Source organism: Mastigoproctus giganteus, chromosome 1 (genome assembly GCF_048544385.1).
Source record: "Mastigoproctus giganteus isolate SK-2022 chromosome 1, ASM4854438v1, whole genome shotgun sequence".
Lineage (NCBI taxonomy): Eukaryota > Metazoa > Arthropoda > Arachnida > Uropygi > Thelyphonidae > Mastigoproctus > Mastigoproctus giganteus.
The window spans coordinates 76,046,386-76,063,429 of record NC_143575.1 but is presented as its reverse complement, the minus strand read 5'-3'; the positions used below and the strand labels follow the sequence as shown (position 1 = coordinate 76,063,429).

Sequence of the window (17,044 nt, the reverse complement as noted above, 5' to 3'; positions counted from 1 at the left end):
TATCAGCTGCCGTACTAGTGTTCTTCGAACTTTCAGAGCGCAGCTGATGCCCCGCTGCGAAGTAGCACGCACCATTGGCGTGTGCTAGTTGTACCCGGGTTTACGGGTATTAAAACGATCTGGGGAATCAAAGAGCCATGTGCCAATCAGTGTGTGTGAGATGCGCACGAAAATGACGTCATTCGATCGATCAGGCTGCCGGCTAGCTGGGGGTTGGCGAGCATCCCCAGGAAGCAGCAACGGAGCTACTTACAGGATGTTGCACGAGCGTTCGACGTTCAAAACGAGACGTCTCGGCTAGGCCAGGAACGTTTCAAACATGTCTGAATATGAGTGGGTTGCTGCAGCAGACTGGATGCGGCTGCTGTTGACTACAAATGTTTTCTGTGCATGAATCGCAGAGTAGATGCTGGTTGAAAGGACTAACGGTGTCTTTTGCTTGGCTGAGGCTATTATGAATGTTATGTTTGTCTGTGTTGCCGCCTGTGTGCATAGTCGAAACTCAGACTCCTGGTTGCGTCCATATTGGCAGCACATTACCTCCCCTGATGTGATTTAATCTGATCATCTCTCTCCCCCTCTCTATGAGTGCTTGTGTGGTCCGGATTAGAACAATGTTTCATTCGTGTTACTTTCGATGATATTTACTCCTTTAAAAGTCTCTTTTCTGCATGACTCCTCGATTGTCTTGCGGGAAAGCATTACTGACATGCGTTGGTTGCAAATGCACGGGGTGGCTGACCTAGGAGAATGTTTGCTGGCTTGTCCTTCACCTTCACTTCTAGCTAATGTGCAAAGGGCGAATGGGCCTCCCATCAGGCCTGAAAATGGAAGATCGAAAAAAAAGGTAAGCAAAATTTTTCATCCATATTCTATATTTATTGTCTTTGTTTTTTTTTTTTTTAATTGCACATGACTTAGTACGAGAAAATAAAAGGCAGTACAGAGATTAAAAGTTTAGAGAAGATTTCACGCATGTTGAAAAAAAAAATGTCTTGTTTTATTTTCAACTGGATACATTGGATATCCGAAGCTTCCTCATATCGGAATCCAGGATCAAATTAGTATTTTTGAGTCTGAAATTGCAGTGTCTGTAACGAGTATTTTTAGATTAAAACTTTTATTTTTACGAATATGTGAATGCTTTAATGCGATTGCTTTACTGGAACCATTTAATATGCTTCAAGCTGTCAAATAATTATTAACGTGATAGAAGAAAACTGATATAAAAGTCCTTTGCGAATGTACTTCTGCATTTGCTTACAGTTGTTACCCTGATTGCCAAATCTCATTAAGCAAGTGCACTACCACAACAGAGAACTAAATAGGTCACCCACTAGTATCTGATGAACGTGGCTCACCCCAATAGAGGAATACAACTTCCGGATATGGAATTACCCACACACCCATATGAGCAAGTGTATGGTTAATTTCAGTCAGTGATAAATCATTTAAAAATGGTCATCTGAACCAATGCAGACTAAGTGTTATTTCCGATTAAATTGTCATGTTTAATTTCCGCTCTACATCATCAAAAAAGAAATCACTTTGGATTATTCGAATAATTTTTTTTTGCATTATTCAAAGTATTCCTTTCTTTCATACCAGGCTTTGTTTTCTAAAAATATAAAATTATTTTTGATAATTAAGTTTTAAATTTTTTGTATAAATCGAGATTCGTATTCTCTAGAAGCAATATTTTTTGGTATTTGAGATAACTGAAAGCACATGCTGATGTACTAAAATATTTAAGTCCCAAACAGTAAGGTTGTATGCATGTATAAAAATGGAAACAATAGTAACGTATATGAAACAGATTAAAGAAGCTTGATTATTCAGACTTAAATCACGTTAATGTAAATAGTGATTAATGCAAAGCAAAACAAATCAGCTTGATTTATTTTTCTTTGGCCAAAAATTGTATAATATCTTTATTAATGATGAAGTTTGCGAAAATCTAGTAGCAAAAGTCATTTTTATTTTTTAAACAGTTTCTGCATCTTACTTTGAGTGAATATGTTTATGTCAACGGAATCATGTTTCCTTAGATTTCAGTTGCAGTGATTTGATACTGAGATGATATTTTTCGAGTTTGTTCAAAATGTACGCTGTTATATCCACTCCTATGGTCTATTCTTTTGATACTGGTTTATTTCAAATGTATTCCTTTTTGAGCAACATTGATCTCCCTATTCCCTCTTTCGACGTCCTACTCTGAAAGGACGTCATTCGACACTGCAGCGCTTTTCTGAGCATGCCTCTTAGACCTAAGTTTCCTTCCGTCATTTGTCAATGTTTCATCCAGACACTCTTATCTGGGACTCATTAAGCATCGCTTTGTCTGAAGCATCACCGCGGTAAGACTTTATACAATCATTTCACAGGAACTGACTGTAGTGTTTTATTGACGTCAATTCTTCGTCAAAGCATGTCAGAATTTTCCCGGGAAAGCAAAACAAAGGTGCCGTAGACACGTGGCGGGCTGTAAATGCGCCTGAATAGATCCAGCATATTCTTTTTAATGCTGATATATATATATTTTTTAGAATAAAATAGATAATATCCGTGATTACAGTCATTTGAAAAGCATAGTGTGTATCTTCACGACATCATGATTTTTTTTTTCAATTTTATTCCACTTTCGGACAGAATTTTAAACCGTTGTCGCTAACTGGTACATTTTCATTAACCTTGTTTTTTTTTTTTTGTAGTTGTTGGCGCATCGGCTTCTGTGGCCATAATGCACCTCCCAAGGTTTTTTCAGTACTTTGATCCAAGCCCGAGGCGGGATTCGAACCCGCGACCTTTGGGTTGCTAAGTAGGCACTTTACCCACCCGGCTAGCCCGGTCGGCATTAACCTTGTGTTGGTTAGGTTGCTCACACAGGCTGTTATGCAATTCTCTTGATTGTTATGCTTCAGAAATTGTACGAGAGGGCTTTGTCTAATACATTTATATACAGTATTAAGAGCAGTTTTATTTTTTAGTTATTTTATTAGTACTATTCTATTTATTAGATTGATTTAATAGAACTGCAAAGATAGAGAAAATCTACGTCGGTACACTTATAAGAAAAGTACCGTCCAATTGTAATACTTCGATTAGAATAGCTAAATGAATAACTGCTCGCTCAAGGTATTGATAGAGGTCTCACTGGATCCTGTGGAAGCGGATTTGGGATTTGGCATCTTGTCATTGACAAACAGCTTTTGGACATGTCATGCCTAGAAAATTCCAGTATGGGTTTAAAACACTGATAAATGTACCTATATTGCATATACAATGTGTTTCATAATATTGGTCGTACTTTCAGGATCGATTTAGGACCTGAAACAACGCAAAAAGCTTAAATAAACATGTTTCTGATTCTGCTCGGTTACGGGGCTATGACTATTTGAATTTAAAAAAAAAATGGCTATAGAGTTTTCAGTGGTAAAAAGTAATTAATATAATAAACCAAAATATGCAGACGCATACTATATATATTAATATATATAGTATAAATTTTATATTAATATAATAATTATTTAATTATTATTGTTATTTATAATAATTTTATATTAATATTTTAAAATTATTTTTCACAACTCCAGTTGCGATTTTTTAAATTCAAACAGTGATAGCTCCGAAACCGTTAGAATGAGACACAGATTGCCAAACGCTTCGCCGTTGCAATCTGTACGTCGCCACGTAGATAAATAAATTTCTGCACTCTTTTTTTCTTTTTCTGCACTCTTCTGAATGCAATTTTTGGGACCTCCTAACATTTCTGTGAGTGAGAGAACGACTCCAAATGACCACTGTGTAAGATTGGCTTTCTCCCAGTGAAATTTGCATATGATAGTGTCAAATAAGAGACACGGATTGATTTTTGTTGTAAAGTATTTGCTTTGTTTAACGAGGAGTTCTCTCTGTTTTCTGTAATAGAAACGCGCGACAACCTGATGATGTGGTTAACATAACAGAATTTTAAATCTTAAATAAAGATCTCATTTAGGCTCATGAATATTTCTATGCCATTGGATAGAGAAGAAGGAAAAGCAGGAAAGAGAAGAGATATTATCTGTCTTTCCTGTGTCTATCTTCTATATTAAAAAATTATTAACATTCTCATTCTCTTGAATGCTGTCTACCGTAACTTAGTCACTATCAGATTAATGTCTTCTGTGTTTACGATGATGGTGCTTAAGATTTCCACTTAAGATTGGTTCACTTAAGATTTCCATTATGTCCGATTTTACTGCTGTTACTATAGATAAGCATTATGGCCTTGTTGCCTTTACCCCGTAAAGCCCATAAAAAACAAACTGGTTCTGCTTATATTGAGTTGTCAAATCGGATTTCTTGATAAGGATGCATCAGATGGTCCTGCCCGTCACTAAGAAAATAATCATTTTGGCCTGGCGACGGAGATTGAACCCCGAACCTTTTCCAAATGGAAAGGTTCGGTGACGTAACCATTACATATAGAGGGCCATTCAATGGAGTAAGCAAGTGAAAACGTTAGCAGCCTTTATCCATAATTAAATGTGATTTATCATATAATTTGATTTCATGACACCAAGGTTAAGTAATCACCTATCTCTTATATCAAATTAATATATATTATATATAAAATATTTATATTAACGGCCCACAAGATATTCTCATGTGTTCAGGGGCCGATTTTCATGTTGTGCGAGCTGAAAAACCCGGAATAGTACACCCTCCACCTGAAATTGGTTAACTATAGCCTCGAATGAAGAGGACTAGAAATTCCTTCGGTCATCGACCGGAATTGAATCCAGACTCTCCACAAGAATTCCTCTCGTGCCGAGTAGACTTCTACGGAGGGCTATATCAGATGAAAAGAAAAATGTTGTCTATAGCAGGGAAAGTAGGATGGCTAAGAGGAGGCATTTCTCTCTAAAACGAAGAAAAAATACGATTCCCAATTACATTACTATCAAAAAGTGCCAAAGGTTCTATTTATCGTGTCAGTAAAGACAAAATGGCATTTAAGAGAAGGCATCTGTAATAGATGCCTTCTAATGATATTAAGGCATCCTGTATTCAAAGTATTAGTAGGGATAAGTGACAAAATCTTTCGCTATACGTGTGATGGAAACCTTTCGAAGCTTAAGAAAGTTTTAAAATTTCAATGTTTTATAAAATGTTTGCCTTTCATTATACTTAATGAAAAATTTGGAAATGTTTGATCTCGTTCACTCGTCTAATTAAACCAAAATTGATTAGCTCGCGCATGGTTTCAGAAACATATGAACTGTCTTTGAACTATTAAAGAGAAAAGAGTCGTAATCCTGCAGTCACTATGGCATCTTTCATTGGGATTCTCAAAGATACACAACAGTCATTATTTAAACGTTAAAGAAAGCACGTACGATGCTTATTATCGATATACTTCTACGATGACTGTGACCCTTGACCTTAAGCACTGAAGGCAACTAAGCTGCCGAGCAGAAGGAAGAGTAAAGTGTTTATCCGCACAGCAACAATCCTGGGTTTAAGCTGTAATGCAGTATCGGGATGGATCGCCGAAAAACGAAATACTCCTGGGATATTTGCTAATTCTTTTGCTGTTGAACGTATCTATCAATTTGCTGGGAATACTAATATCGCTGTCGAAAAGCGACATAAATAGTGAGTAAGAATGTGGCCGAAGGTTTTGTGAAAAGAAAAATTTCAAATCAGTCCACATCTATGTAATTCTTTCCTGCCTTAAATTTCGGGCAGAATTACAACGGAGGCGCGATCAAGGATATACTCCATTAAAATTTTTCATTGGTACATAATGTCCTAAGTTTGATTGTTTTAACCGATAAATTGGTACATAATGTCCTAAGTTTGATTGTTTTAACCGATATATTTTGAATGTTATATTTGAACTCTAGAAGCGGTAGCAACAAACAAATATGACTCCAAGGCAGTCATACGAGGGGTTTCCGAAAGTTAAGGTAACACATTTTTTCTCTCGATGATGTTTAATAATACGAAGTTGAAAATACACACCAAGAAATAAGTGAACATGCACTACTTTTCCACAAAGTCTCCAGTTTTATTGATGCACTTGTCCCAACGATGGATCAATTTATGAATACCAGCACTGAAGAAGTCCGTACCCACACGCAGTAATCAACATCGCACCGCCTGATGAACTTTCCTCATCCATGGTGAAATGCTTTCCTCAAAGGTGTTTTTTCAGAGTCTGATGGCGCTAAGTCTGGGCTGTAGGGGGGATGTGACAGAGTTTCCCAACGATTACGGCGCAATCACTCACGAGTGGTGTGAGCAGTGTGTGGAGTTGCGTTGTCGTGCAACAAAAAAAAAAACACCGCTTGTCAGGAGTGCTGGTCGTTTGCGTCGAATGTTCGATTTTAGTTTTTCCAACGTTGCACAGTAAAGCTGTGCATTGATTGCTCCTCCCTTCGGCAAGAAATCCACCAACAGAACGCCTTGGCGATCTGAGAACACTATGGCCATGATGTCGATCTTCGATGTCAACACGGCCCGCTTTAAATTCATTGCCCCAAAAACACACCTGCTTCTTTGTCATCACCTTTTCGACATACACAGCAACCAGTTCACGGTGAATGTCACTTGGTGAAGACCCTTTTGCTTGCAAAAAGCGAATAACTTCACGAACATCTGTTTTGGATCACACTCGCATGGTAGCCGCCAATTTGCAACTGGAATCTGCTGAGGCGACAGTGCTGCAGCATTGCACTGGCGGTCTTTTTGAACGTTATTAATGGGTCTATCTGTCCACCGCAATTTATCTCATTCCCTTTCACCATTATTAAGAAAAAAAATGTGTTATCTTACTTTTCTGAAACCCCTCGTGAGTTTTAAAATGTTACCTATACATGGGGCATCCACAGAAAATTTTCCGAGCATTGATCCCTTCCTTCCCCCCATAAAATGACCTTGAAACGTCTAAAGAAGTATGTTTTACTTTTGAAGTTTTATCCAAATAAAATATTCATCGGGTTATTTAGGCGTTTTAATAAATCTAGTTATCGAATCGTTAATTCTGAAAAAGAAAAAAAAAAACCCTTTGTATTGCTTTTTTGTAGACAGATTGACGGTCTTTCCACTTGAAAGAACAAGGAAGTTTACTTTGGTCCCTAACTCTTGATCAGTATCATGCAAATCGACACCAACTTTATAGCGATTGACATTGCGCCTTATTAACTGTCATTCTTTACACGAAAAAGAAGATGGTTGAATTCAAACGCATGATCACCGCGATAAAAATTCTGATTTCTCGAAACTTTTCCTTCGATGAATATTGGAAAATTATTATACACAACTTTCTAAAGTAAGCAGAAGTATCTTACTCTTTATTTCACTTTTATTAATGTACACTGTCTTAACCAAAATTCATAGGAATCACTCTAATGTCTTGTAATCATAAACAAAACGTATTTATTCGAAGATTTTAATAACGTATTAATTTAGTATTAGTTATATAGTGAAAGAAAGCCACAGATTTCTGCTGACCTAATAAAAATAAAATAAGAAGTAAAAATAAATAAGAAGTAAAAACAAATAAAAAGTATATAATAAAAATAAATATTAAAAATTAATGAATAAAAAATAATATATATAAAAAAATAAAATAAACAACCTATGTGTTTCCATCATCACGTAGAAGAGAAGTACGACCTTTGAATTTCTGCAAGCTGTCATGTCAACTACCCACGGAGGTAACTTATTCTAATAATAATTAATAAGTTGTTGTCTAAAAGAAAACTTCTTACAATCTAGCTTAAACCTCTTTCTCGTAATTTGAATTTATGGTCCCAAGTTCTTTCATTGTCATAATTCTTTATGACAATGAAAATTTCGCTTTCATTCATTATACTATCCCTTCACAGTGTATTATAGACCTCAATCATGTAAGCTCTGTAGCCCACACACATTCGAGGTTTTTCCTTACCTGGTCGGTTCTTTGCCGATCTTACCAGCGCATTGCCGTCTTTGTACCCTTTCAAGAAGTTCAATGTTTTATTTATTTATATGCGGTCTGTACTTGTACAGTGTTCCAAATGCATTTTTACAGTTATGACCTCCCTGTCTCATCTGTACGAGGACGTGGTAGATAAATTATCGATGTGACACCGTGGATCCTCCTTGCCACCTGTCTGCACTGCACGCAGAATTTCATATCCGCCTGTATCTTAACAACCAAACCCCGTTCTTCTTCTATTGTTTTTAATTCAACCACACCAACCGTATAAATTACAATGGGGGTTGCTGTTTCCCCAAACGTAAGACCTTACACTTTGTTGCATTAAAACCTATACGCCTCTTTTCTGACCATCCCTGAAGTCCTACGTCGTCCTGAAGAAACTCTGCTTGGCGCCGATCATTAATTACCCTACCGATCTTGACATCCTCTGCAAATTTTGTCATCATGCTTTCTATCCTTTTTTTTCCCTATGTTATTTAAGAACGTTTGGATCCTATTAGGGGGCCCAGTGGCTAAATGACCAAAGGAACAACGGTACACGACACTATACATATACAAAATCCATACACCTTTAAACTTCTGGCATTGACAGTGTTCTGTTTCACACCCACAATGTATACTATGCGGAGATGGGGGGGGGAAACCTCTGGTGCCATTTGACACTAAACACACTCTATGTCATTTAAGAAAATGTTTTAAGAAAATCAAAAATAACAGGGGTTCCACATCTTACATTAGCCCAGTCTGAAGAGTAACCATTAATATCACACCACTCTGCCTCCTGCCCTTCAGCCACCTTCGACCCATCTTAGAATCCTAGCCGTGATCTCAGCGTGTTCCAGCTTACAGTAACCGTTCATGAGGGACTGAGTCAAATGCTTTGCTAAGATCCAAATAAAAATGTCGATTTTTTTTTCGCAACATGGCTAACTTTTTTTTTAATTTTTAGAAGATATCAATTGATATCAGGCGAGGTTTGCATGGTGTTTCCTGTCGGAAATTTGTGTTTCTCTTTCAGTAAACAGCAAACCGACATTTGAAAGAATACTCGCAATTACAAACAACGTACTGTCGCCTCATAGCTTTAGTTGCTTTGCTTTAGCTCGTAACACACGCGCGCGTACGTGTAACCTAACCTATGTCAGAGAGTTTTTCATGCCTACCCAGTCATTTCCAGGGCTAAGCATCACATTTAGACTTAATTTCTTCAGTGAGTTACCGGTTGTCAACTTGGAGAGGTTTAATTCCTGAGCAATAGTGCGTACAGACAGTTTTCCTACATGACATCCAACAATAATTTTCCCCCCTTTTGAAACTCAACTAGTTCTTTCTGTGTGCACATCTTTCGGCTCACATTTGAAATGAATTCCAGGTTAACTGCTGATCACCCTTATAGACCAAAATATTTGCATATTTCTTATTCACACAAATTTCTGCATTCACACAAATGTCCTAGGACTGACTTTTTATAGGATAGTATAGATGTAATTTGGATTTATTTGAATATTAAGTTGTATTTTGTGGTGTCTCTACTTTAATTTTCTGAAACTGAAGTTCAGAGAGAGGGGGTTAACTTCCTATTTTGGTCCTAAGAATCCAAACTTGCAGATATCGGTGCATATACAAATCCCTACCTCCCCATATTTTATTCTTTATTATCCTCCTCCTTTTATTGGTTGATCTGTAGATTTCACTGTTTACACTTATTAATATCTAGAATATGGAGAGAAAAAAAATCAATGACAAATATTTTAAAGCAACAACCAGAGGAAAGAAGAGGGATCAAAGGAAAGGAATAAAAAATGCAATAAGGAAAGAAATGGAGGGAAAATAATAAATAGAAGGAAACAGACTTAGTATTTTAAAATTTAATATCTTGTGAAGCAGGAGATATGCAGGTGGCATATTATTGTAAAATGCTGTTACACGGAAGCTTAGTACGTTATCTCAGTTGCATTCTATATTGTACTATGTTCTCAGATTTTTTTCTCCTATGTTTTTTACGCAAAATATTAAATCGTAAAAATGCCTACTATTAGAGTACTATTTCAGTAATCCTTTGCGAACAGTAGAAAAGATGTAAAAATAACTAATAAACAAGGACTACGAAAAAAGGAGAAAGAACGAAGGAGAGGAGAAAATGAGAAAGATAAAAGAAAAGGTAGAAGGAAAAAAAATAAAAGAATATATAGAAGAATTTAAGTGATAGCATAAAGGAACAGGAAAGGAGGGAGGGAAGAAATTAAGTTCGATAAAAGGAATCTTTTAGTGAATTATTATTTTTTTCTTTTCCAGAAACTCCTTTAATCTCTTTCCCTCACACGCACATACACACGCACATAACTTCAAGAATACAGACCTTCACTCTCAGTAGACGGTGCTCTTTTTTATAAAAATGTCGGGGGTATGATATTCATTTCTTTACATCCTCTTAGCGAGATGAGGTTTAAGGAAGTTGAGCGGCGCAAAATCAGTAAAATTTTACGGGTGTAACCTGAGCTAATTCTTTATACTCAGTCTCATTACGTTATCTCAATTGCGTATTACATATTATGTCATTTTTTTTTTCTCCTGTTTTTCTTTAGATACTACTAGCGTAATTACATAAAGAAAAACAAAAAATGGAAGGCGAGTATATGAATGAATCATTAAAGGATTTATTTTTCTTTCAATTGCTTATTCTCTAACATTTTTGCTATTTAGTAAAGTAATTTTCTCTGCATTCGTCGCACGACCAGTGGAATGAAGTTAATGCTGCCTTCTTTTAATCCCTTATAAAATACATGCCAATTTCCGCATTTTGTTGTGAGGTGTTCTGTGGGATGTTCGTTAACCTGTCTTCTCCATGAATGCCATTCAGCGTCTTGGTGGAAAGGAAGTGCACGGCCTCTATTGGGTTACTAAGTGCTCGGAGATGAGCATGATTGGCTGTTGCCAGTGTCTGTTGAAACACAGTGATTACTCGCTGTGGATCGAAATGTCGAAAGGTCACAAAAGATGTTCACTCTACAGTGTGGTAGGCGTCTTCAAACAGCTACTGATCCACTGGGATGAAGCTGCAGCCATTGCTTGTGGAGGTTGCCTGGTTGTCACTCTTGTTTTTCTTAATTTGCTGCATTAGCTATCTGCCTTGTCTATCTGAAAGCCACCTTGTAGACTTTACATGGTGTCACTTAATACAATGAACTCTTAAAACAAGTAATTCTTTAATAATTTTTGATAAATGAAACAAAATCATTAATGATATTATATATGGATTGGTTCTTGTTATTAATTAGGTTCTTTCTCACCATACTCTAAAATATTTTGCAGTAGTTTTAATTGCTGACCTATTTCAAGGATATTACATGCGTGACACAGTGTTTCGAAACGAAATTTAGGTTATTTTGCAGATTCATAAAGGTGATATCTGACGATACTGTTTATCATTGAAGTAATAAGTTTACACAAGATTCGTGTTATCTTTTCAGATACTATTAATAGAAGGTCCATAATGAGAGCACGTTTTAAACCGTTGAATTCTTTGAGTTGGATTGCTTTAGAATAAAGTATACCGCGTCTGTAAATGACAGCAACAGTAACATTAAAGTGGGATAAAATGTATGGTCAGTGAGAAACTTAACAACTTGTGGACAAACAAAAGATTACAAAGAAAACTGTTGTTCATATTGGACGAGATCTTGGGACATTGTGTGTGTGTGTCAACGTTGGTACCAGGGATAGCAGAACATTCACAGCCGTTGTACAAGTTCAGGAATAGCCAAACAAACATCAGAACTTGAGAGCTAAATGTGAACTAGAGAGCCTGCAGACTGCGAATGCCAGATTTGCATCTCTGAGAATTAGGTATGATGTTAATTCATCTTTGTAACATCCATTATTAAATGTACCATTAGTATACGATTGGAAAAATCAGAGTGCATTCTCGGTGTGTCAGCTTCCCCTTACTACATCGCATTATGTGCAACGACTTCAGTGGTACAAAGATAGAGCCATCTGGAATGAAGATTAGAAATGGATAGTCTTTCATGATGAATCTAAGTTCTGTTTAAAGAGCGATGACTGAATGAGACCATGGTGACGGCCTGATGAAAGAGTTGTTTCTGTTGCTATTCAACAAATTCATGATTCCTGTTGTACAAATTGAACAACAGGAATCGTGATATAGGATGCTGTCTCTTATGATAGCCATTAACTTCTAAGTTTTGTTAAAGCAATCTCATCAGGTTATGTTGAAAGTGTACTTAGATTCATCCTTTGGTTATTTTTACAACAGTTTCCTTTATTTACTTCTCGACTCCATGTTGTCAGACAGTTTCTCTGTAATATTGATATGCTTTCCTGATCCGCCACCCCCTGATTTATTTCCTGTTGGTCATGCCTAGGACATGATGGGATCCAAACTTAGAGCCATACCTCAAATCGAACAACAGGAATCGTACTAAAATTATGATTTGGGCTGAACTAGCCTATAGACCAGAAATACACCGATGAGCCCAAACATTATGACCAGCGAGTCGTTATGCAAATCGAAGTAACTGCAGGTGAACTACGGCGCGTGCGCGGGTCGGGACACGGTATAAAAAACACCTGATACTAAGCTCCGTTAATCAGTGTTACTCTTGTTCTTCAGATGGGAAAGGCAGCGGACTTAAGCGAGTTTGACAAAGGCTAAATTGTAATGGCCAGACGACTGGGCCAGAGCATATCCGAAACGGCACGGCTGGTGGGATGCTCACGGTCAGCCGTGGTTAGTACCTACCGAAAGTGGTCCGAGGAGGGAAAACCAACGAACCGCCTGCGAGATGTTTGACGACCAGGGCTCATTGATATTCGAGGTGAGCGAAGGCTCTCCCGGATGGTTACATGGCAACAGAAGGATGACTGTGGCGCAATTCGCCGGTAATTGGAATGCTGATGACGGGAGTAATGTATCACAACACACAGTAATCGAACCCTGCTGAAAATGGGACTGCGTGGCCGCAGGCCGCTCCGAGTGCCCATGCTAACCATGGTTCACCGGCGACAGCGCCTACAATGGGCACGCGAGCATCGAAACTGGATCTTGAGTGATTGGAAGAAGGTCGTCTGGTCCGATGAATCACGTTTCCTGTTGCACCATGTGGACGGCCGGGTACGTGTGCATCGTACGTGTGTACCTGGGGAAGTGATGGCGCCTGGATGCACTGTGGGTCGAAAACAAGTCGGTAGCGGCGGTGTCATGCTTTGGGCGATGTTCTGCTAGGATACCCTGAGTCCAGTCATCCATGTGCCGGGCACTCTGACGTTTACCACCTACCTAAACATCATTGCTGACCAGGTACACCCTTTCGTGGCAACGGTTCCCCCCTCTGGCGGTGCCGTCTTTCAACAGGATAATGCTCCATGTCATACCGCCCGGATTGTACGAGACTGGTTCGCGGAACATGAGGAAGACTTCCAGGTATCGCCCTGGTCTCCAAATTTCCCAGACATCAATCCCATCGAGCATCTGTGGTTTGTGTTGGAAGAGCAACTTCGATCTGCGGCGCCTCAACCACTGACGTTACAGGAGTTAAAGGATCTGCCGGTTACGTGTTGGTACCAGATACCACAAGACACATTTAGAAATCTTGTAGCGTCCATGCTTCGCTAGGTGCGAGCTGTTTTGGCTCATCGGTGTAGAGATCATTAATGGATTCCGGCTGGGTAATGCGCATCTTCTGACGTTCGGTTTTCAACCACTATACTTTTTATTGAAAGAAGTTAGTATAGTGGGCTAGTACAGTGCCAGGGTTAAGGGTGGTGGGTAAGCTTCCCTGGAGATTTTGTAGAGCTCGGAATTGGAATCCGAATCCTTCACATGGAAAAGCGCTCCGGCCCAGTGAGGCATTTTCACCAAGGCCCATGGCGGTTGATAAAAAAAATGTATAAAATACATTGATAAAAAATATTTTCTGTTTTTTCTAAATTTCTGCATGCTTTCTTTGTAAGTCGGCAAAATTTCTCTTGTTTTCTAAACCTTTTACTTCATTGTTTTTTTTAATTAAAGATCTCTATGTGATACACTGAATTTCATACTCATCGAATGGTCGTAGCCACCAATTGTATTTCACCAAATTGCCACATACAGCGAAATGCAGTTCAGCAAATTGTCTCGTTCGCCGAACTGCCATATAACGATTTGTCATGCACTAAACTGACGCAGACTCCAGTCCTTTAGGGTGGGGAAATTTTTCTGGCATTGTTTATGCTATAAAGAAAGAGGACAAAGGGTCTTAAGAGTTCCAGAACGGACGGAGAAAAATTTAGATATTGAACTTTCAACAGAATTTTGATTTTTGCTTCAGAATATGAGAATCAACAATGAAATACATGGAAAAATCGTATAGAAGGCGACATCGGGCTTACAATGTTAATGCGTGAAGTTTTTGTTTGTTGAAAATGATATGTCTATATCATTTCATTAAAAAAGCTAGTGGGGAAAGTTATGTCAGGTGTGAGAAATGTTCAGCTAATTTTAGTATCGGAAATAGTGGCAAAGCAGCAATTACACAGTTTTTACAGACAACAAAACACGAAGAAGCTGATGTTAGAGCTTCATCAAGTAAACTGATAACCTTATTCTTCAGAAACAAAACTTTTGATGACAAAGTGAAACACTTGACCCTTAAAGAAGCAAGTTGGTGTTATCACTTGTGCAACATAACCATCCATTCACTTCAAAATTAATCAAAAAGGGTTTTGATGAAAAGTATTCTTGTGGTAGGACAAAGGCGGAAGTTATTGTTCGAAATGTTTTCGGTCCATACTCTGTTACGTTAGTCAAAGCTGGTTTATCTAAAGTAAATTATGTTGCAGTTTATTCAGACTGTTCTAATCATGGTAATATAAAATTGTACTCGATTCTTGTAAGGTATTTTTTACCAAACCAAGGTATTAAAGTTAAGGTTTTGTATGTAAAGCAAATACCAGGTGAAAATTCTGACATTATAACAGCTTGCATCAACGAATCGCTGGACAGATATGAAACTACTGAAAAATTAATTGCTTTATGTGCGGACAATACCAATTGTAATTTTGGTGGTCCCCAAAGAAAAGGCGAAAACAACGTTTGAATTTTATGGAAACGTTTTCCATAAAATTCAAAAAACCTTCGGCAATAAGTTGATTGGTTTCAATTGTGTTAGCCACACATGCAACAACTGCATTAGTATTGGTGTAGAATGCCTCCCAGTTGATATTAAAGTTATATTAATGAAATTTTATTCATACTTTTACACCTACACAATTAGAATTGAAAATTTTGAGGAAATATGTGATGATATACATGTTCAGTATAAAAATATAAAAAAGATTACAGCAAAACTAGATAGTGGACTCTTCTACAGGCTTTAGAAAGGATTTTGAAACTTTCTAAGCCGCTAAAATTGTATTTTTTGGAACAAGAAAGATGTCCCACAGTTCTCAATTTTTTTTTAACAATCCGTTAGCTGAATCATGGTTATTTTTTGTTCACAGTCAAGCTTCAACTTTTCATAAACACATTCTAAAAATTGAATCTCATTTCTGTTTGAAACTTTTGTTAATTTAAATTAATTGAAATTAAAGTTGAGTGAAGGAAAACATCAAGAATTTTTACCAATGAATATTAAGAAAATCATTTCAGAATTAGAAGAAAAACGAAACAACGTTGATGTAAAATTATTTAAGGGATCAATTCAACCATTTAAACCTGCATTGAATATTTGAATTAATGGGACAGTGCCTTCATAGAAATGGAAGTATTTGAATTGATCCTTTTGCGAGAAATTCCATTGTGGACGAAGGTTGAGGTGAGCGTTTCTTTTATTTCAAAAAAAGATAATTGAATATTGACGATGGCGAGTTATTCGATCAAGTTTATTGTGTTAAAAATTGTTACTAAGGAAAAACCCAAAAGGAGAAAATGATTTGCCATAAATGGGTTGAAATATTTAGATATTTTATTGATAAACAAATATCTTTTAAAAATTTTTTAAAAATCGTAGACTTTTGCCTATGTCTCCCGGGATCAAATGCTGCTACTGAGAGAATACTTTCAGTAATAATATATGGACCAGCGAGAAAACACAACTAAAAGTTGAAACGGTGGAAGCATGCAGTTTTATGACTTTTAAAAAGATGAGAGTGATATTTAAAAAAAAAGTACATTCATGCGAAAAATATGAAAATTGAGTTGTTTTTTTTTAAAATAAATTTACATATATTATTTTATGTTAGATATTCTTATTAGAATATGCGTTTTGTTAAATATATCTGTAAATTTTTCTTAGTTTTGCTCTTGAGCCTTTCTTTGCAAAACAAAGTAATAAAAATAAACTATTTTTATCCTTATAAACCTATTTCAGATTTGTCCTTTATTTTCTCAGGTTTGTCCTTTATTTCTCGGGTGTGTCCTTTATTTTTTCCAAGAAAATATGGTCACCGTACTTATATATTATATCTGTAAATTGCTTATGGAGCATAGTCGATTTTCCCGTTTGCTTGACGAAAAACCCGAGTTTCTGGTAGGAAAAAAAACCATACAATCCTCGCCTCAAACCAAATGATGCAGTCACATTGTGAAAATGGCTCATAAATTCCTGGCGTCATTCACGGTGTTTGAACTGGAATCTTTTTCACCCGGTATGGGGAAGAGGATGATGATTAAGATGTTCCTAAACCCGTACTCAATGTTAGAGCAAATCACCACTTCTCTCTCTCTCACAACTGTCGATAATCTCGGTGGCCTTCGAAGATTCTTCCTGGTAAATACAATAGAAATGTTTACCTCTCTGCAGATAGATGCAGAACAGTTTGCAAGGATCCGGCATACCAGAAAGAGAAGAAATTCTTATAGACTTATAAGAATATGAAAACGGGCATGTAAAGCCTTGCATCTACAAATGCTTATGCAAGATTAAGAACAATATGAGAAGCCACTCTATTCCCAAGACCACCTGCAAAATATTCTTCAAATAGAAGTGGACAGTGACAGCATAACAAAAGTCAATTGTGACAGAATACAAATGTACTTCAGAGACTCTCAATGCAGTATACCTCCGTTAATAA

The 17,044-nt window shown here is 37.1% G+C and overlaps 1 protein-coding gene across 1 annotated transcript in view; it reads left to right on the top strand.

The window, feature by feature from the left end:
• Nucleotides 1-261: 261 nt before the first annotated feature.
• The window catches only part of LOC150090900 (uncharacterized), a 220,303-nt gene continuing 203,520 nt past the window's right edge, over nt 262-17,044 (top strand). The window contains exon 1 of the mRNA XM_090380589.1: nt 262-847. Coding sequence (XP_090236715.1) covers nt 789-847 — 59 coding nt within the window. The 5' untranslated portion in view covers nt 262-788. The remainder of the gene's footprint in view (nt 848-17,044) is intronic.